The sequence below is a fragment of the Furipterus horrens genome, unplaced genomic scaffold (genome assembly GCF_987537825.1).
Source record: "Furipterus horrens unplaced genomic scaffold, mFurHor1.1.pri manual_scaffold_11, whole genome shotgun sequence".
Classification (NCBI taxonomy): domain Eukaryota; kingdom Metazoa; phylum Chordata; class Mammalia; order Chiroptera; family Furipteridae; genus Furipterus; species Furipterus horrens.
In genome coordinates this window covers 91,629,722-91,651,520 of record NW_028327181.1, presented here as the reverse complement: position 1 = coordinate 91,651,520, position 21,799 = coordinate 91,629,722, and the positions used below count along the sequence as shown (strand labels likewise).

The window sequence follows — 21,799 nt, the reverse complement described above, 5'->3', positions numbered from 1 at the left end:
GGCAAAGCGAGGGGAGCGGAAGCAGAGGAGGGAGGAGAGGCGGGAGGAGGAAGAGGAGGAAAAGAAAAAGGCGGCGAAGGAGAACGGGTCCGCCTCCGCTCCCAAATTCGGCCTGGTGCTCCCCAGGCCGCCGCCTCCTGTTCCTGGGCTGCTCGGGCAGCGCGGAGGTCTCGGCTCCCCCAGCAGGCGCGTCCTCGCCGCGCCGCTTAGCTCCGCGCGCTCCCGCCCGCGCGCCCCCACCCCCCGCGCGCGCTCCCGCGCCCCGGGCATGCGCGGTGGGCGGTGCCGCTCCGGGCCGCCTCTGCCTCGCAGAGTAGGAAGCGCGAGCGCTGGTCGCCGGGCTGTCAGTGAGCGTGGTGCCAGCGAGCGAGCGAGCAGCTCCGGCTCTCGCTCCGGCCCGACTCTCCCGGCCGCCGCAGCCGCCGCCCCTCCGCGCAGCGACCTCCGCCACCGGCCCCGCTCCTTCGCCCCCGCCCCCCGGCCCTCCCGGGCTGCTGCTCCCCGGCGGAGGCAAGAGGTGGTTGGGGGGGACCATGGCTGACGTTTTCCCGGCCAACGACTCCACGGCGCCTCAGGACGTGGCCAACCGCTTCGCCCGCAAAGGGGCGCTGAGACAGAAGAACGTGCACGAGGTGAAGGACCACAAATTCATCGCCCGCTTCTTCAAGCAGCCCACCTTCTGCAGCCACTGCACCGACTTCATCTGGTAGGTGCGCGCGGGACGCGGCGCATGGACCGCCGCTCCGGAGCCCTCTCGCGGAGCCCCCGAGTGGGGCCAGTCCCGCCCTAGTCCGCGGACCTTTTGCCCCGGGGACCCTCGCTCACTCCCCGAGCCCGGGTTCCAGGCGTGTCCACTCCAGGGCTGACTCACTCGGGGAACTTGGAGAACCGACGGGAGTCCAAACTCTCGCCCGAAATGACATGCGCGCGCCCAGCCGCCCGGCCCACGGCCACACACGCGGGCAGGACTCTTAGGGAAGTAATCGCCCGGTCTCACACACCCCTACCCCAAGGGGGAGGCTGGCCGTGCGCGCGGTAGTGACATTGATCTCTATGGGTCCCGCGGCCGCGTTTCCCCGGGCGCGCCCGGAGCAGCAAACAGCGGAGCAGCCCTGTGCCGGGTGTGAGCAAAGGGGAAAGTGAAAAGGAGAATCCAGAGGGCAGAGTTTCCCGGGGAACACGCCCGGGAGTAACCGCGGCAGCCAGCAACTGCGCCGCGCGGTCCAAGTTGTTGGCGAGCCAGGCTGGGCGCGGTGGGGGGGGGGGTGCTATTTTATGTTTCCCATCGGGCGTGGACTCCACTGGAGCCTTGGGTTCCTGCCTACTGTAGCTTGTATCTACTGGGCACGGAAAGACTTTGACTTTTCTGGGTGAGCCCAATGAGAGGAGAGGCAGCAAACTGTTGAAAGCTTGCAGCGGGGGAGGGGCAGATGAAACAGCAGGCAAATGGCAGAAGGACAGAGGGAGTCATTTAAAATAGACCCTGTCAACACGAGATTAGATCTGTAACCCTGTAGACGAGGACCGAGGCCTTATTTAAGGAAAAATACTGTAAGGGCTAAAGGTGTCAGTTCAGGTAATTTCCAGTGAACTCAGCTAATCTTAACTCAGGGGTCTTGAGGGGTTTGGGAGGAACTGATAAATGGATGGGTTTCAGGGGCCCCTGAACCCTGTAAAACTAGGTAAAATCGCACATGCTTTTAACATTAAAAAAAAATTGACTATTGAGATGGTATTAATAAAATTATATAGGTGTCAGGCGTACAGTTTTATAGTACATCATCTGTATATTCTGTTTACCACTCCATCACCATTTAACCCCCCTATACCTTCCTCCACCTCCCCCCACCCTGTTTGTACTTTCTATTGGTGAGGCAATTATAGCTTTATTAGCTGATGCTGGAAAGATGGGTGGCACCCCCCCCCCCAAGCCCAGAGTTTAGAAAGCTGGATTTAAGGAAACTCCAGGTGATGCAGTTTGAGGAGCTGTAGCGTTTTAAATTTTTCCCCCCCAGGTCATCAGATACCCTGCCTTTTTTCTACCTCTTGTGCCTGGATACCTTCCACAAATCCCCAAGTCAGAGCTGTGGCTAGGTTCCTTAGCTCTCGCCTCTCAGAGGGATGGATGGAGAGCTTTGCAAGGTTGGCAGTGCCACAGAGTGCACCCTGCCACCAGCTGGCTGTGCGTCGTATTTATCTTGTTGGGGCTCTATAGGGAGTAGCAGGGGTGGCTCTGTGTGAATCCATCCCTCCTGGGGCAAAACATCTCAAAGGGGGAATCCCACAAATGTGGTGCTAACCACATTTAACTGTTCTCATATGCGTGGCTTGATTTGAATCCATCACACCTGGGGAACATTACCTCTAAGGGGAGAGTCCCCACAAACATGGTGCTAATAAGGTACTTAGTTTTTTATGGACAGCTGTATTTGCATCTTTTGCGCCTGGGGAATATCCTCTCCAAGGGAGAGTCCCACAAACGTGGTGCTACTGTGCTTCGCTTTTCCTTTCCTTTTCAGAAATCTGCTCAAAAGTACACTTTTTGAAAAGCACAGCTACCTCCACGAATGATTTTCATTGTGCAGTGAGCCTATGGAGCAACTGTGCTCAAAGGAGCAGGTCATTGGGATGTCCATTTAAAATAACTTCTTGGCGCATCAGGGAAAAGATAATTGCGTTTAGTTCAGGGGAGTCCTTCTGCCTCCCCTGTCAGTTGCGAAACCCCATGAAAAGGGACAATTAGGTTGCCGGTGACTTCTGCAGGGAGTAGGTAAGTTAGAAAAGGGACTGCAGCATACATATCCAGGGTAGCGGATGTCTTTCCACTATCAGTTGCCCTGAAGGACTCACCCCTGGTGAGCTGATGTGGGGCATCCGGTCACCAGGTATAAGGTGAAATGGAAAATAAAGGTCGCCCTATCTTCTCTGCCCTGAGTAACCCCTGCAGCATTTCTCCACTGAACTGTAAGGCAGCCCACTTGGAAGTTCTAGGAAAATATTCCCCAGGCTTGTCTAGCAGGGGTTTTAAATTTTCAGTGTTCTTTCATTATTGTTTCTCTGGGTCCTTGAGTTGAGTTTTATTTATATATTAAAGCACTGATAAGTGTTTGGGTTTTAAGTATGGGTTTTTTTGGGGTGTGTGTGTGTGTGTGTGTGTGTGTGGAAATGACGAGTTAATGATAACAATATATGAAGTGCTTTGTAAATTTAAAAAGCTACATAAAACAAGAGGTTATGACGAATAATGCAGTTCATCCTAGTTAGAACCATGTTTGCAATTTAATGCTCATGTCAAAATTCTCCACTTCGTAAATTCTTTAAAGTAACTTACAGGAACAAGATTGGTTCTCAGTAAAAATTAGATCATGATCTTAAATGCAAAAATAGGAATACTTTGTAAAATCTGGCTCCTTTAAGCCAAAATTTAATATTAAGAGTGGTGCTGTTTGGCAATTTGTAGACAAATAATGTCTTAAATTCATTACAAATGAGGAAGCCACTTTTTAGCTGTTTTGAGGGAGAAAAAATAATTTTCAGTCAGTCTTTAGGGACCAACTAAGCCACTTTCTTTTTTTTTAAACCATAAGGTCCTTTATGTTATTGAATATTGTGGCCAACAACTTAGCCCCAATTATGTTCTTGTTTTGAAATTTAAGTGTTGATACTAGTATAAAAATTTGGAAAGAATTTTGATCCATCGAAATAGCTCAGTGAGCCTCTAGAGGCCAGAATTTTTTTCAAATTTGAATTTCCAGTCTTCTGAGCAATTTAGGCATGTTTTTCTTATCAAATCATTGGGTTTTATGTACATTTAACTCCGTAAAATAGTTCGGCACATAACTGACTTAAAATAAGGCATCCCGCACAAAATATGTTAAGATATTTTGTTCTTGTTTCTGTTTTTCAGGGGTTTTGGGAAACAAGGCTTCCAGTGCCAAGGTAAGCTGCCACGTTCGATTTTACTCTCCAGTACGTACAACATGAGATAAGCATCCCACACCGGAACTGTATTTCTAGTCCTCTTTTCTTTGTTATCCAACAAAGTTACTTATATTTTTCAAAATATGAGGCCCTTAAGTTAAATCTGGGCCTTAAAAATATCATGCGGTATTGTCTAGTAATCTACATATAGAGCTGCCTTTTTCTCATTGAAAAAAACAAAAAAATACCCCTTCCTGTAATTTTATCTTTTGCCAAGAACATTCGCGTCAGAAACTGCTGTCTTTGTGTGGGTGTTCAGAAAAAAATGGAATCGCTTTGCAGCCGGTTGGCTTTTCTTGTTCTTCCTCCGCTTTTGTTAATTTCTTCTTACCCATGAGTTGAGTCGGACTCCTAACTAATTTGAGACCACACATTAATTATACTGGAAGTTGTTCGTTCTTTGATCAGTGATTGTCATCCAGAACAAAGTTCACACGTTTTAAAGTTGTGTAGATGATTTGATGATGACTGTTGCTGTAGTCTGAGGCACATTTTTTCTTCAGCTTAAATATGAGACGACATATGATACTATTATCCATTTCATCTGGAAAGAAATCAATTAGTCTCTTCCTCTGATTTGTAGTTGCATTTCACAGACGTCAAATATCTTTTTATATACTTTCCATTTCATATGTCAAATATATAACTTTTTATACTCCATTCTATTTAAACTTTTTTCTTTTAATGCATTTTCTACTTTGTGAATGTATCCGAGGTTTATTAGCCTACCTTCTGGCTCTCCTGCTCACTGTCCATATTATGTTTATTTAGTTCTGGTAACATTTCCCATCTGGGCATAGGTTTATTAATAGGGCAAGTGGAAAGTACATCCTAGCCTGGAAAATATTATCCTAACACTGTTTAATATTAAGTGCATTAGAGAGAGAGACACTGTGTGTGCTTTTTGAACTTTACAGTTGTACTAATAAGTTGATTACCTTTAAAATATGCAAATTTGTGAACGTGGTTTTTTTATACAGGGTGGGGCAAACGTAGGCTTACAGTTATGAGTATGCAAAACAGTTTTTTCTTGTACAGTATTTCTTGTATTTTCCATATGAACAATTATAAACCTACTTTTTGCCACCATCCTATACGTCTTCTAAGGATTTCAAATGCAGCTATTTTATGCTATAACTAAAACTTTACCTTTCTTTGCAATGTTGATTAAAACCCCTACTGAATAAATCATTTTGAGTTACATGGTGGTGGGGGAGGGGTCAAGGAATATTCCTTTAAAAAAGAGAATAAAAAGAAATGTGTGTTGCACCTGTATCTTTATAAAAGATGAAAGTGTTAACTCTTCCCAGTTCTCAAACTGGCGGACCTGAATTTGGTAGGCAGTGTTGGGATCTACACTTGAACATGAGTTTAGGTGGTTTAAATATGTAAACATGTGATTGTGGGCTAATGTGATTCACACTGGTAATGTGTTTGGTGGGGACCTATGGAAACTTATGAGAAAAACTACTAAATTTTCTAAATATTTAGTGCAAAGTAGGTACTTTATTTCAAGAACTATGGTTTTCTGCATATAAAGAACCTCAGGATCAAGTTGGTCCCCTTCAGACCTGCTCTTCGGAGCAAATTTTGTTGGTAAAATCAGAGTGGCTACATTATTAGGGTACAAGGGGGAACCTGAAGTGTTCCTCCTGACAGAGCACTTATTGAATTTTAGTGACTTATCAGGTTAACAGTCTCAGCGTACCTCCCTTTTACCTAAATTACAAAAAGTGGTGGTCATGAATATTATGAACACTATGAAAATATAATTGTATACTCCTCCCCCTTTCCACCCTCAGTTATAACTTCTAAGACATCCATTTGTTCACTCAATCACACACACTTAGTGTTTTAAAAAGAGATCAAAAATCATTTTGCAACTTAATTTTTTCGCTCAGCTCTGTGTGTAGTGGACACCCTTTCATGTTAAAACATCAGTTCTATCTCATTGTATTTAGTGATTACATGTGTGGGTAGAGCCAATTTATTCACCTATTTATTGGCTGATATTTGAATAGTTTCTCAGTTCTTACTAGCACAAACACTGCCGTTGATAAAATCCTTGGACACTTGTGTAGGTATTCCTACAATAGATACCTAGAAGAGTGTGTGTATACATTTAAATTTTAATGAGTACAGCTAAGTTGCTCTCCAAATAGTTTCCAATTTACATTTTCAGTATTAATCTCTGAGAAATACCTATTTTCCTTCACTCTTACCAGTATTGATTAATAGCAGTCTTTTTCATTTTTGCTCTGGTAGATGAACAGGTGCCTTCCCTGCCTCCCCTCCCCCCAATTCCATCTCCTGGGTGAGGATGAGCACGTGTTCAGGCATGTTTTAGTCATTTGTCTTTGTTCTGTGACTTGCTTTACTTGACCTGTTATTTGAATTCAGGGTTTACAAATGAGACAAAGTAGAGCAGTGACTATGTACTTTACACACCGTTCTTTCCTTCTGTGAAGAATTAAGTCAGAACTCTCCCGAAGTTCCCTACTGCATTTACAAATTGTAATTTACAGAAGCCAGTGCAAGTGTAGATCTATTTGTAACGTGCTATCTGCTTGTTACAATTTCAGTATGTGTCATGTGTATTTAACTTCCTGTAGGCAAGCCGGTCAATCCATTGTATCTTATTTGTTGCAACTTAATTAAAGACCTGGTAGCTCAGGACAGTGCTTTTTAATTGCACAATAGTTACCGAATGTTTCCTGTCTTGGTGCTCTGCTTGAAATTAATTTTTATACCATCTGCCCATTTTAGAATGTTTTCTCAATGTTCTTTAACTTGAAACGTTTCCTCTTGGTTCTGCTTGATATTCTTATTCAGGAGAAAAACTCATTCTCATCCGTGTGTTTGGAAACGCGCGCTCTGACCAGGGCCGCCGCAGTTAGAGACTATTCTTTGTCTTCCTTATCCGTCAGTGTCCTCACCTGATGGAGGCAGCCTCTTCCAGCTCTTAGTATGCTGTGTTGCTTTGTTCAGTAGATACACTACCTGTAGGTGTGTATGCTCCAAAAGGCTCACATATTCATGGGGTGTGATAGCTTTCAATCCAAAATATTGGCCATCCTTTTGCTCAGTAAATGTTTAGTGAGGATTGGAAAATGAAAGTAAGTCCGTTTTTGTCCTTAAAACTGGGTTTGTAACCTATGCCATTTAGAAAGCCTTACGTTTTCCAAACAGGTACAAAAAGCATGTAAGTTTATTTCCATGTCTTCCCTTCTCCAGGATACAACATACATGGAAGTGGGAAACTACCGAAGAGAGCTGGGTAGGGCTGAGCACATATCAATTACCAGGGCAGGGAGCACAGGAGGATCCATCCCACTGTGAGTGAGAGACCAAGGGCCTTAAAGATGTGGGAGAAGGAAGGGGAGGGTCCAGGGTAGATCTGGAAGCCATGGAACATTTTTCCTAAGGTTCTCAGAGATGAAGACAAGCTCTCCCTTTGAAATGACATGACGCAAATTTGCCTTTTGGTTTTTGTCTGGCATCATGGGGAGGCTTGGCTCGATCTGCCCTGTGCTTATTTCATCTCCCTGAGGCGAGCTGGCCCTTGCCCCTCTATTTTTCAGAGAAAGGAGAGGGAGAAAGGAAAGTGGGCTTGTCTGCCTTGGTCCCTGATGAACTTGAGATTCAAACCCGGAAGGTCTGGCTGCAGTTGGGGCTTTCTGTCCTGTGCTGACTGCTTCCAAAGGCAGTACTCAAGAGCCAGAGGACCCACTCCGCTGCTCAGAGGTTCTCTTCCTCTGGGGGCACTGAAGCCCAAACAGCTTTATCTGCTACTTTCACTGTTGGAAAGGGGGATGAGCCAGCTCACTTTTTTCCTCCTCAGTGTTAGCAAGACCCACGTGCTTCTCCAGTTACAGCGCTAGAAGCAGCCTCGCCAAGTGTGACCTGCTTATTGGACGTGCCAAACTGGCACTCCCAGTCTGTTACCTCTGGTTCACCTCGGCTTGTTTTTCCTGCCTTTCCTATTCTTTCTCTTTTGTTTAATGTCACAAATGAAAATTGTTGCTAACTGAGGCTCTTTGATGAGGATGCCCTAACGGGAGAGCATCAACGGTTAATCCTGCCAATGACCTTGAACAGCAGGGGACTGTTGGCTCTGAAGGAGGGACTCAGGGATGTTGGGGGGGGGGGGGTCTGCCTGCGGGGGGACTGATTTACATTTGCTTGCCTTCAGTCTGTCACTGGGAAGCACTTTTGAATCTTGAGCTCCTTCCCTGCTAAGAACAAACCAAATATTGTACTCTCTCTAACACTCTGCATTGTTCAGTGTTTAAGGGTTAAAACACTTCCCTCCGCCTTTGCTGATGACAGTCCGTGTGGAAGGCCTGCTTTGGGGTGCATATTTCCTTCAGCTCCCCTGAGCAGGGTGGTATTTTATATTCCTTCTGTAAGAATGAAATTTGAAGTTTCAGGGAAGAAAAAAAGGAGTCTTCCTTGGCTGTACGAGCTGAGGAATTCCAGAAAACCAGGCCAATTTAAGGGAGGGTGACCTTTCACAGACGGGGATTGAGTTGGCAGCTTTTCAGAAAAGGATGTCTAGTTATTCCCCTTGGTCTGCAGGATCTGGGAGTCAAGTGCGGACACCGAGTGCCAGGAGACAGAAGGAGCTGAGGTCTGGTTGGGCACAGTGTGGGGTGTTCGTCCTCCCTCTGTGTGGTGTCGGCCACCCCTAAGCCTCAACAGGCCACTGATTTTCAGAACTGATGCCAGGACTTTTATTTTTTTCCTCCCAATTATAGTTGACATTCAATATTTTATATTAGTTTCAGGTGTACAGCATAGTGGTTAGACATTTATGTAATTTACAGAGTGACCCCCTAATAAGTCTCGTACCCACCTGATGCCAGGATTTTCCATCCTTCAGTTTCAAAACAGGGGTCAGCCTCTTGGCATGCCCCCCTTTCCATTAATTACCTCAACGTAGGAGCTATGCGACCTACTTACAGATGAATTCTTCTGTTGAGTTCCAAAAAGACAGGCCCGTGGAAGGAGTATAATTTGAAACTGGGACGTTTTGCACTGAGATCAGATCACAGTGTTATTTCAGCTTTGAAAATGAAATTGTCAGTAACACTAAAATATGGCAACGTACGGTGGAGGTGGGTCGTTAAAGCTGCTTTTGTTTTCATCCGTGGTTTTCCTCCACAAGGATGCCTTCATGCTTGTTAGAGATTCAGACACGTGGATGAGGCTAGTGCTGGGTATTCCCCGGTGATGCTTAGACATGTCATGAAATGATTTCTGATGAGTGGCTTTTGGAAGCATACTGAGTGCATTAAGTGAAAGTGGTGTTTTTTGTTTTTGTTTTTTATTCATTCACACAACCCCCTCCCCCAAAGCTTATGCGGATGAGTGGTTATTCTTCCTCCTAGGCAGTAGCAACCTAGTATTTATCTATTTTGGAGAAATCTGGCATTTAAGTTTCCTTTAATTTTATGATGAAATGATTTCCTGCCTTCTGAGTGTTTCCCTCTCCTGGATGGTGTTATTCAAATTTAATTTTGGGGGGCCCATGAACCCTTAGCTCGCTCATTCACTTTCCTTCTAGAATATTCTAGTTTCCAAATAGCGTTAGTTTCAGAGCTTCCCTATCAGCCGCACTCCAGCTCCTCAGCAGGACATTCTCACATCCTGCTGTCTTGCCCTCGTCTTGTATCATTTTTTTTTTTTTTTTGTCTGTTCCTCTGCCAACCTTGAGAGCAATAACTGAGGTTTATTTCTCTGCCTCCAGTGTTGAATGCAATTCCTGGCACTTGGAGGACACCCTGTAAATGTTAGAGATAGGACATGAATGTCCATAACCAGAAGGGTAACAGTGACTTCTGCCTGCCTACTATTTAAGTCTAGTTTACAGTCCAAAGGTATGTCAACTCGGGTAGATCTTTAGATGGCTTAAGAAAAAGCATTGTACTTTCTGAAGCTAAGCATACTTATTTAAAACATGGAGCAGAAAATTTTAATTGTCTCTATAAGTTATACGTAATTCTAAACCTACAAAATGAATGTAATAGGAATAAACCACTTCATGTGCTCTCTTTCTGTCTTTACCAAAGAACCCAAGCATCAGAAATGAATCTTATTGGCCCTGGCCGATGCCGCTCAGTCAGTTGGAGTGTTGTCCCTTAAGCTGAAAGGTGCCAGTTCAATCCCCAGTCAGGGCACATACCTAAGTTTCAGGTTCAATCCCTGGTTGGGGTGCATATAGGAGGCAACCAACTGATGTTTCTCTGTCACATTGATCTCTCTCTCTCTCTCTCTCTCTCTCTCTCTCTCTCTCTCTCATTTTCTCTCTCCCTTTCTCCCTCTCTATCTCAAAGCAATAAAAAAAAAAACAATGTCCTTGTGTGAGGATAAAAAATGTTTTATAAAAAAGAAAAAAAATGAATCTCATTGCCACAAACAAAACAAGCATGTTATTGGCCACAGCAGGAGGGGAAGTGTCCGGGGTTGTTGGAGGGGTGGGGATTAAAACCAGCTCTAGGACACGTGTTGGGTACAGTTGCTTAAATGTTCTGTTTTATTTCATATTGCTAATAGCGGAAACCAGATTGTCATGCTCCAGAGGGGGTAGTAGCTCACTTGGTTGATTCCGGTGTTAAAACTGCTTGTACCCAAAAGGTCTCTGTGCCTCCCTGTGCGAGGACTGGAGGAGAGTGGCTGTGGGGATGCTAAAGGAGAAGGGTTATACCCGAATTACAATCGCGTTAAAGGTTTTCTTCAATGGAAAGGAAAGACAAACTGATATTAACTAAATGGTGCGTTATGCTGGACCTTCAAGAGCTTTCCCATTTTATGTGCTTTCCTTCCAGGAGCACCCCACGGAGCCTGGGACATGATCCCCCTTCTAGAAGTGGGCTGAAGAGCTGACCAGGCTGGTGGGGTGGGGCGGGGCCTGGGTCCAGATCCTAACAGCTGTGCAGAAAACACGTTTCAGAGCCGAATGGAAACTTGCTGGGTACTTACAAAGCCTGGATTTGTATGGGGAGAGGAAAGAATGATGCTGTTAGGGAAACATGAACCATTTCTTGATGACAGAGAATTAAGGCTTCGCTGTCCTCCCTCAGCTGTCTGTCAGAATTTCCATGGCAAACCCTTTATTTCAGGTCTTGTTTTCTACCAAACTTTGAAACCTCATGTTAGACTTTAACCTGATACATAAGTGTCTCAGTACTGGCACAGTATTAAAAGTCAAATCTAATTAAAATTACTAAGGCTACATTAAAAAAAAAAACCCAAAAACTTTTTTATTAGATTTTTAAATATTTTATTGGTCATGCTATAACAGTTGTCCTGATTTGTACCCCTTGGTACCCCCCCTCCACCCAGCAATCCCCTCACGATTAATTGTGTCCATGGATCATGTGTAGAAGTTCTTTAGCTCCTCCATTTCCTATGCTGTACTTTACATCCTCTTGGCTGTTCCGTAGCTACATATCTGTACTTCTTAATCCCCTCACCTCTTCACCCATTCCCCCAGTACCCCTCCCATCTGGCAACCATCGAAATGCTCTCTGTATCTGTGGTTCTGTCTGTGTTTCTTGTTAGCTTAGTTTGTTTTTTAGATTCATTTGTTGATAGATTTGCATTTTTTTTTTTTTTTTGCCATTTTATTGTTATAGTTTTGATCTTTTTCTTAAGTCCTTTTAGCATTTCCTATAATAATGGTTTGGTGATGATGACCTCCTTTAATTTTTTTATCTGGGAAGCTCTTTATCTTCCCTTCTATTCCAAGTAATAGTTTTGCTGGGTAGAGCAGTGTTGGCTGTAGGTCCCTGCTTTTCATGACTGAAGATTTCTTGCCAGTCCCTTCTCTCCTGCAAAGTTTCTTCTGAGAAATCAGCTGACAGTCATATGGGAACTCCCTTGTAGGGAACTAACTTCTTTTCTCTTGCTGCTTTTAAGACTTTCTTTATCTTTAACCTTTGGCATTTTAATTATGATGTGTCTTGGAGTGGGTCTCTTTGCATCCATCTTGTTTGGGACTCTCTGCGCTTCCTGGATTTGCATGTCTATTTCCTTCACCAAATTAGGGAAATTGTCTTTTATTATTTTAAATAATTTCCAATTTCTTGCTCTTTCTCTTCTCCTTCTGGCACCTCTGTGATGTGAATGTTGGAATACTTGAAGTTGTCCAAGAGGCTGCTTATACTGTCTTTTTTTTTTTTTTTTAATTCTTCTTTTGATTGGTGGGTTTTTTGCTTCCATATCATCACTTTGATTCATGGCTTGATCCACTCTACTGTTGTTTCCCTGAAAATTGTTCTTTATTTCAATTAGCATATCCCTTATTTTTGACTGGATCATTTTTATGCTACTGAAGTCCTCCCTAAGTTCTTGAGCACCTTTATAACCAGTGTTTTGAACTCTGCATCTGATAGATTGCTTAACTCCATTTTGTTTAGCCCCTTTTCTGGGATTTTGATCTGTTCTTTCATTAGGGCCATGTTTTTGTGTCTACTTGATTTGACAGCCTCCTTGTGTTTGTTTCTATGTATTACGTAGAGCTGTTTTGACTCCCTTTCTTGATAGTCTGGCCTAATGTAGTAGGTGTCCTGTAGGTTCGGTGGCGCAGTCTCCCCTATCACCCAAGCTGAATAGTTGAGGTGAACCCTTTGGGTGGGCTGAGTATACCTTTCTCTTGTAGTTGAGCCTTGGTTGCTGTTGGCAGATCAACAGGAGGGATTTACCCAGGCCAGTCAGCTGCAAGGATTGGCTGTGATCACTTACCACCAAACTCCACCTTCTGTGGAGGATCAGCTGTGCAGGGACAGGATGGTGGTGCTCCAACATGGTCTGTAGCTGTCCACTGGGTGCACTGGCCCTGGGATTTCCCAGGTAGTGCAGAACAAGGTCAGCCCCCACCTGTGTTTTGCCTGGGGCCACCCTGTCTTGAGCTACAAGGCAATCTGAGGAGGCTACTACTTATGCTGGATTTGGAGATTCCCAGGCAAAGCCAGGCTGTGAATCTAGGCTGGCTGCTGCTGGTGCCAGGCCTGGAGCTCCCTGAGGCCAGCTGTTACTTATTTAATAGCATATAGGAAGCTGTGCAGCATGAGTCAAGACCAGCCATTCATATGGAAAAGCAGCCTGGGTGGGCTGTAAATTGGGTGGGGTGGAGTCTCTGGGGATCTCCAAGGCCTAACAAATAGTGTTAGCCAGGTTGATGGAGTCACAGAAGTGGCACCAGCCTGATGCTACCCCAGTTCTGGAGCTCAGCAGGAGTCTGTGTGTGAGTTCTTTAAGAGGAACTGCCTGGGGCTCCAGAAGTTTCTTCCACTGACTTAATCCCAACTGGTTTTTGCAGACAGAAGTTGTGGGGACTAATTTTCATGGTATTGGAACTTTGGGCTGGGGGGCCTGGTGTGGGGCTGGGACTCCTCACTCCTGAGTACCTGCCCCCCCAAAATTTTTATCCACCACACATGGATGTGGGACCAGCCTATTCTGCACTTGCGCCCCTCCTACCAGTCTGGGTGGATGTAGTTTCTTTAATTCTGTAGTTGTCAGACGTCCCTTCACCTCAGTTTCTGATGGTTCTGAGTGATGGTTCTATATTTTAGCTGTAATTTTGATGTGGTTGTGCAAAGAAGTGAGCCTTGTCTGCCTACGCTGCCATCATGGCCAGAAGTCTCCTCTATTAAATTATACAAAGTGGAAAATGGTTTCTGGAAATAGATTTCTATCAAAAAAATGGGATGGAGGGAAATGATTTGATTAATTGTCAGCACAAGATAAGAATTATTTAAGAGGGCGTTCACAAAGGAAGATTAGCCTGAGGGTAGTTCATTTTTAATTCTCTTACTTGCTGTGTTGTTTCTCCAATAGCACTGCTTTTGGCACTTTGGGAAGTACAGGCCCCATCTGTATTATTCGGGATGACTCAATAGGCAGAAGAGAGATAGTGAAGGTGGAAATACGGGATGTGAAGGTGTTACAAGTTTACCTCCAGCTTGCACCGATCTGATGAGAAATGGGCCAAGAGGAGAGTCCAGTTAACAGCTGAGTTCTGAGAGCCGAGTTCTGTTTTAGAGAGGCTTTGACTCCTCTCACCGTCCGTGCCCCAGGTCTGATGTAGATCCTTTCCTGTACTTGCAGCACTACCAGTCACCCATGTGCCTTAGCACTCCTCATTAACTGTGATCCTCACAATTCTGAAAAGTATTTTCCCCATTTCACAGATGAGGAATCAAGCACTGAGGCACAGAGAAGTTTAGTAACTTGCCCAAGGTCACGCAGTTAGAAAGTGGCAGAGCTGGGATTTGAACCCAGGCAGTACGGGTCCAGACTCCATGCTGTTAACCCAAGTGCTTTCTCTCGGTTGTCTCACAGTTCCCCTCGTGTCAGACTTAAACTACAACACTAACAAGCGTATGGAGGTGTGGAAGAATGAGTTGTTCAACTCAGTAACATTTACGTGCTTGCTACCTGTCGTGGGAGTGAAGCCAGACATGTGGACCTCCTTTGTTACTCTGTTGTGCCAGACACAACAGGGCAGGGACAGTCTGGTATCTCTGGTATCAGGGAACTTCGATGAAACAACTCATTGTAATATGTCTGAATGAAATAGTGTTGAAGTATGTGAGAAGGAAGAAGATCGTTTCTGGGCTTGTTAGGAGGTGGCTTTGATTTGGGCTCTGTAGAATGCATAGAATTTCCTTTGGACGGATGCAGGAAGATGTTCTAATGTGAGAAAAATAACATGAGCAAAAGGACAAGGATGAATGTGACTCATACATTCGGGAGCCGCTTAGACCAGGAGGGAGGCCAGACACTTATTTGAGAAGTCAGTGCCAAACCCCAACAAGAGACTGGAGAGGGGCATGTGGAGCTCCTGCTCCTCCCCATATATTGTTTCTTTTACACTAATACACTATTTCCTTTTGTGTCTTTTTGTTTGTATGTCATGCTTCCTTTTCAGAACAGTGTTGCAATTATAGGTGATTAAAGCTTGTATCCTTATGAAAGGTCTATTGTATCGAAACTGGGAAAATAACTTCTTGTTTTAGAAAGTGTGCTGCTTGGGCGCTATGCCAAGGGTCTGTACTGTTACCAAGTTGTTGCTGTTGATTACAGCATCACGGAAGTACAGGTATTACTGCATGGAAGTTATGAGTGGAGGTGACAGGTGCACTGAGTTATACTAGGTATGTTCATATGCATTAATAAAGGAAAGCCTAAAGAAGACATTTATGTATTTAAAATCAGCACTTTGTATTTGAAACACTGCATCCTGACATATTCCATCTGAATTTCTGGTTCATTATCAGTACTTACTCCGTCCTTCTCTTGGGGGCCAAACTCAGGAGAATGTGTTATAACCCTAATCAGAAACCTTTGTACAGGATGGTAAAGGGGTGCTGCACAGCAGCCCAGCTTGGAGCATGGATGGGTTCTCATCTGATTTCAGATTTGCAAAACAAAACTTGACATTATACTGGCCCTAAGGTGACATGTACTCAACGATATGCTGCCAGTCTGTGGGAGCTGGCGTTACTGTGCCCGCTCTGCGGGACAGACGCGGGACCCAGAGGGGTAGCTTCCCTGTCGTCTTGTGGCTTTGAGACCAGGTGGATTCAGTTAAGGGTGTTAGATGGCAGGAGAGTTTTAGTATCTGAAGCTATACATACGCACAGGTAGCCAGTCCCTTTTATTGTCAATTTCATTTGTTTTTTTCCTTCCCCCAGGTTTTCTAATAAAGTTTGATATGTGGTGCTGTTTGTTGTAATTGATAAAACTCATTGATTCAATAAAGCTAGGCGCAGGCTTGTAAAGGCTTTTGTTCACTTCCCTTTGGATGTGTGTTGAAATTAATTGGCAGTAAATGAGCCTAAATTATTTTCCTGTTGAATTTATGCATCTAACTGTGTAACTATCCTAAAACATGAAAACAGGAGATAACTCATTAAAAAAAAAAAAAGATATTGCAACTTGATAATTATTTACAGTGTAGAAAGTTTAAATCATACTTATTTTCTAATATTCTAAACAAGAAATGTGCTTTTAAAAATGCAGTTGTAATCATAAAAAGCATAAGGATGTTTACCATTTCATAGGTGGATTATAAAATAACATGTTGTGAGTCATTTGCCTAATTTGAAATCTTTTGAGTAAATCTAATTCTTTCACACACTGCGTTTGATCGCTAAGGTGATTTTTGTCGCTTTAGTTTCACATTAGTTACTTTGATCTGAGTGACTCATTAACATGGAAAACGTCATCGTTCTTTTGTTTTGATTTCATTTTATCTCTCTCTATACCACATTATGTGCCTTTAGAAATCAAATGATCATTCATTTTATTTTTATTTTTTATCCTTACCTGATGACATTTTTTTTCCATTGGTTTTAGGCGGGGGTGGGGGGAGGGAGTGGTTAGGGGGGAGGGGAGAGAAACATTGAATGGTTGCCTTCTCTTATGTGCCCTGACTGGGGATTGAACGTGCAACATGGGTAGGTGCCCAACTGGGAATCAAACCCACAACCTTTCGGTGTACGGGATGGTGCTCCAACCAACTGAGACACACTGGCCAGGATGTTCATGAATTTTAAACAGTTCAGAAGCATGCAGGACTGATTTTACTTATTTAAATGCATTTATTCATTCATATTTTAGGTCCAAACTCAAGATAGGGATATAGACTGGGAGACACATTGTCCTTATTTTTCGTGTGTGTGTGTGTGTGTGTGTTGGTTGGTGCTTACTTGCACACCACAGCACTGATGGTATTGAGCCAAGTCTGTGCTTGTGTGGTGCAAATTAACTTGCAAGATTGTATTCTTAAAGATGAATTATTGGGAGGGAGCTGGAATAGTCGGTATGCTTAAGAGTTGCCTTGGTGGTCTAAGGGAATCTAATGAAATGCCGTGGAAGGATAATTAAGATAAAAGGTAACATACTAGAGAGCATAGGATCACTCATGGGCACGGCTCTGGGCTGATTAACTTCTTCAGTTACCACGATAATGAGAGGTGTAATACTAACGCTTTTCACAATTTATTTTAAATTTAAAGGCTAAGCTTGGGAGAGATAGAAAGCATTCATACTAAGTTTGATAGGATCATTTGTGAACAAAGTGCTTTTGACTGACTTGCCTATTGGTGGAGAATTAATGTAGGCCCAAGTTTTAGCCTAAAATTCTGAAGAGCGCCATTAACTTTTGGCCTGTTTTTACTTAATTCTTATATGTTCCTTCGATGTCAAGTTATATGTGATATTCTACCTGTTTTGTCGTAACAGGCTGAAACTGAGGAAGTTTTTTCTTAGGATTTTTAAAAAGTTATTTATTTGTATTTATTTGAAATGGTAGAATATGTCCATGGTAGATGGGCTAAACTTTTGGTCAGTAAAAAAGAACCAGGATAGCTCTCTTGTTAAACATCAGCTTTAATATTGCTTAAATTATATATTTGTAGACGATAAAAACATGCTTGTGTTTAAAAACAGGTCAACATCTGAACCTCATATACACTTAAGCACTGACCTTTTTTGACCTTCCTGCTGAATTCCGTCGTCACAGGTTCGGGAAGAACCATGCTCCTAGAGCTTAAAGCAAGAAAGGAACACGGGGACTGTGTAGCTGAGGTCCTCGAATGCACAGCTGGGGAGCTGGCAAGAGTTAAGTGGCTTGCTGTAAACACAACCACAAGAGTGAGACCACCTAAAGCTCTGGTTCTCAACATCCACGTAGTGACCCTGTGCCCACTGCTACCTCCCTACTTCTTGGTAGCTCAGAGACCTTTGGACTTACCTGCACTCTGTACAGTAGTCTTGAATCTTAAGCGCTATTGTCAGTGAGTATAGGTGCTCATCCAATAACCCTGTTTTGTTTTGTTTTTTTAAAAAGGCATGAAATCTGCAAACAAAGAAGGTTCTTTTTATTTTCTTTGAAAACTGGCAATGTGCTTTAGAGGTAAATATGATTCTTGCTCTAAGTTCTGGAATTTTACTGAGTAAACAATAGGTTTTCCTTTTATAATTTATAGATTACCAGTATGGAAATTACATGTAAAGACCTCATTTAAAACATTGTATTAAAAATGGTTAGGTCTTTGCATTGGAATTGGAGAATTCATGGGCAAGGACAATGACTCTGAAAATATTTTTTTACTTTTGCCTAATTTTAAATCTTTTACCATGATTCTTTGGGAACAGGTTACATCTCTGTTTCTTAGTCTACTAGTAATCTTACATTGAGATATTACATCAGAGCTGATTTTACATGTCCTATATTACCTGAAAATATATGTATAAAAAATTAGTGTTTAACCCACAAATGTACATGTTCAGTAGACCCCTAAACAAGATTTTGTTCAAATGGTGACTAAATATAACCGTAGCATTTATTTCATAATTTTCCCTTCTGTATAAGTAACCCCACCCTCAGAACTGAAATTATTTCTGGGCAGTTGTACAGCCAAATACAGAAATCAAGCCTTTATTTCATAGTTTGTATTGATTTGAGGTTCTGCTCTTAGAAGTACAAGTATAGCAAATATACAAAGTATATAAAATGACAAGGAAAACTCTGACTCCAAAAAACCTCCGCTGCCTTGCGGCATACCTCTTCAGGGGAAAGGCTAAGGGAGTAAACCCCGACAGAAAATCCGGAGCCGGAGTCCCTAAGGCGGTTTGACGTTGTAGTCAACACCGGCAACTCCTGCGGCGCACCTGAAGCCAAGCTGTATTGACTCCGTCTTTCCCTTGGATCCTTCAGCTGCGAAGAGAGGGGGGGTCTGCTGCATGGGCAACAGCAGACCCTCCATATCACCCTGCCCAGGCTCTGTAGCTTCAGCTCCACTGGAGAGGACACTCCAGCGTCATCGCAAGATGTCGATTCAACACGGGAGGAGACAGATACCGTGTCACTCCCGAGTTGGACTGCACAGCCATTCTCGGCGGTGCAGATAGACTCTTAAGAAGCTACACACCATCGTCTCTCGAGACTGACGGCTGCCGACGACGATAAAATGACATCTAATGATAACTAACATGGACATTTGTGCATACCTTTTTCAGTATTTTTTTCTAAATCCATATACAATATATATCTTAGAAATATTTCTTGGGAAATTTTCCTTCATGTCCTAGATTTCCAAGTTTCTTCAAAAATGAACCCCAAAAGGTGGTTTCTTCTTCCCCCCCTTGGTGAATCTCCCCACGATATTCTTGGCCATATTTATTGGCCTAAGAGTCTTTGAACCATGCTCAAAATTAAGAAATTCTAGCTGAAGAATTAGCACTGCTGACTGGATGTGTATGAAAAAGTTAAAAAATTTCTTGATAGGACTTAAGTGATAAGGGTAGTCACCTCCTATGTCACCTTCTTCATAGCTCCGTTGTGTCTGCTCTATGAAACGTATCACCTGCTCGGAATAATAGCCTTTCTTTTCAAACAATTCAGGCTGTTTTCCAGAAAAATCTGATGGTTCTGCGGTGGGGAGCAGGGACTTGTGCCAACCACGTCTCAATCTCAAGTGACTAAGCCATCCTTGGCTCTCACTAGAGTTCTGCGTCCATCAGGCTCACTCTTAAACCTTTGGAAAAAATCTTCTTACCCCCCTCAAACTTTCATTTTGAACTTATTTTAGATACAGAAAAGTTGAAAATGATACAGGGAGTTTCCGTGTATCTCTGACCTAGCTTCTCCCAAATGACATAACATAATCATCAAAAACAATATCATCAAGAACAGGAAATTAACATTGATACAATATTATCAACTAAACTACAAACTTTACTTGAATTTTCATCAGTTTTTCCACTAATGGCTATTTTCTGTTTCAGGATTCTACATCCAGGATCCTACCTTGCATCTAGTTATTTTTCCTTTGTCTTGGAGATGATAGGTTTTTGCCACTTGTCTGGATGTAGTGTATCTGATCTTTCATCTGAACAATCAGATGTTTTTCTTGATTATAAATTAGACCACTTGCCCCCCTCCCTTTTTTAATGACTGTTCGATGCATTGGAGTAATGTTGTTCTGGGTGGGGTCAGCTTGTCACTGTGGTTGCTGGCACTAAAGTTTATATTGCTTCTCACTGTTGGGATCTTACTTACAAGCACAATGATAGGAATGGAAGCCTGTTCTGAAGGGCAAGGGTCTCATGCCTGGTGTTTTCTGGAGAAATGAGTTAGAAATTCAGAGCTTCAGAGATGGGGAAAACCAGCTTACTTTCTAGACTATTACTGTCCAATAGAATTTTGTGTGATGGGGATGCTCTCCAAGCTGCACTATCTAGTACAGTAGCCATGAGCGCCATCTCATTTATTAAGCACTTGAAATATGGAACTGAATTTTTGTTTTATTTTTAAAGTTTAAAGTTCAGTGGCCACGTCTGGCAAGTGGCTACCATATTGGAAGAGTTCAACTTTACAGCATCCTTAGGAAAGAAAATTGTGTCATACTTTAAAAACCTTTCCTTGTAAAATAAAAGATATATAAAACCTCACAAAATATGTGGTTTATTGAATTTGTTATAAAGCTAATGTTCCTGGAACCACTACCCAGGTTGGTACTAGAACGTGGCCAAGTTCTCTACCTGCCTTGTCTTTTCCTCCAAAGTAACCGCTATTGTGATTTTTAAATTCGTCAGTTATGTGCATTTATTTTAATTTCATCATCCAAGTGATTATGCTTAGACACTGTACTGTAATGTTGTACATTTAAAAATGATTGGAAATATCCTTAAGTCTTGCACTCTGCAACTTCATCCTCCATCCCTTCTTTTCCTTATTATCTATCTGGTGGGGGGAAGGGGGCTAGGCTTCAGGATCTATGAGTTTCCCATGAAATTTTGCTCATAGTGCAGTGCTCCTTATTCCTCTGTAGATTTTACAGATTGGCAGCTGGCTTGAGAGGTTTGATTGATTGGACTCTGATTCAGTCTGGGTCAGATGGTTTTTAAGATGCCTTTATAACTTGTTGGTTACATGTATGCCAATGTGGAAAGAACACCAGTGGAGTTTTTTCCTCAATTCAAATATCCAAAATTGAGAACAGCTAACCTAGTTAAACGTGTTTATGCTAAATTTTGCAACGCACCATGGAAACATCTGCATACTAATTGTGGAAAACCAGGTTGTCAGAGATCTTTCTAAATGTGTGGTGTTCATGATACCTCTATGTAAATTTTAGTTTTCAGTAAGTACTTTTGTGAGCAAGAGGGGGGTGTGTGTGTGTGTGTGTATGTGTGTGCGTGCGTGGGTGTGTGTCTGCCTGTTGGGGGCGGTGGAAAGAATTGTTAATTGAATTGTGATACAGTCATTTACTTGTCTAAACCTCACCCACATGGCTGTACGTACTCTTTTTTTGTGCTTGGTCTTTTAATTTCCAGCACAAGATCAAATTGGGCTTTAGAGTTATTTTTGTACAATGGAATATCTAGGGGCAAAGAGAGTAAGCACGTGAGAGGTGAATTTGGTGTGTTCTTATTTGAAGAAGCAGATGGTAAGCAACTCTTGAGCCTGCTGTGTACAGAACCACACTCCAGCTATTGATGGGGAGGAGGAGGGGTTTTGTAAGAATTAGAGGGCCTGCTCTCTCTTATTGGGGAGTTTAAAATGTAACTAGGTAAGTATGACTTAGACACTAAAGAGCTCTTTTATTTAAAAAAAGTCAACATGTATAAGTGTGTTTAAAAAAAGTCAGAAGAGACCTTTCTATGTGACAAATAAGCAGCAGAGTGGAAATTAGCTAATCTTGGTTTGAATTTAGTTTAGGCCGCTGTCCACTTTGAAATGGAGAAGTTGGGCTCTGTTAAGGGTAGTAAAAGTGAACATTCTTGCCAGTTGCTATAGCAG

The 21,799-nt window shown here is 42.9% G+C and overlaps 1 protein-coding gene across 2 annotated transcripts in view; it reads left to right on the top strand.

Annotated features, from left to right (window-relative positions):
• The first annotated feature begins 340 nt into the window (after positions 1-340).
• PRKCA (protein kinase C alpha) overlaps positions 341-21,799 on the top strand; it is a 343,109-nt gene continuing 321,650 nt past the window's right edge. For both annotated transcript variants that reach the window (XM_090292657.1, XM_090292656.1), the window contains exons 1-2: positions 341-706; positions 3,908-3,939. In XM_090292657.1, the coding sequence (XP_090148783.1) occupies positions 534-706; positions 3,908-3,939 (205 nt within the window). In that variant the 5' untranslated portion in view covers positions 341-533. The remainder of the gene's footprint in view (positions 707-3,907; positions 3,940-21,799) is intronic.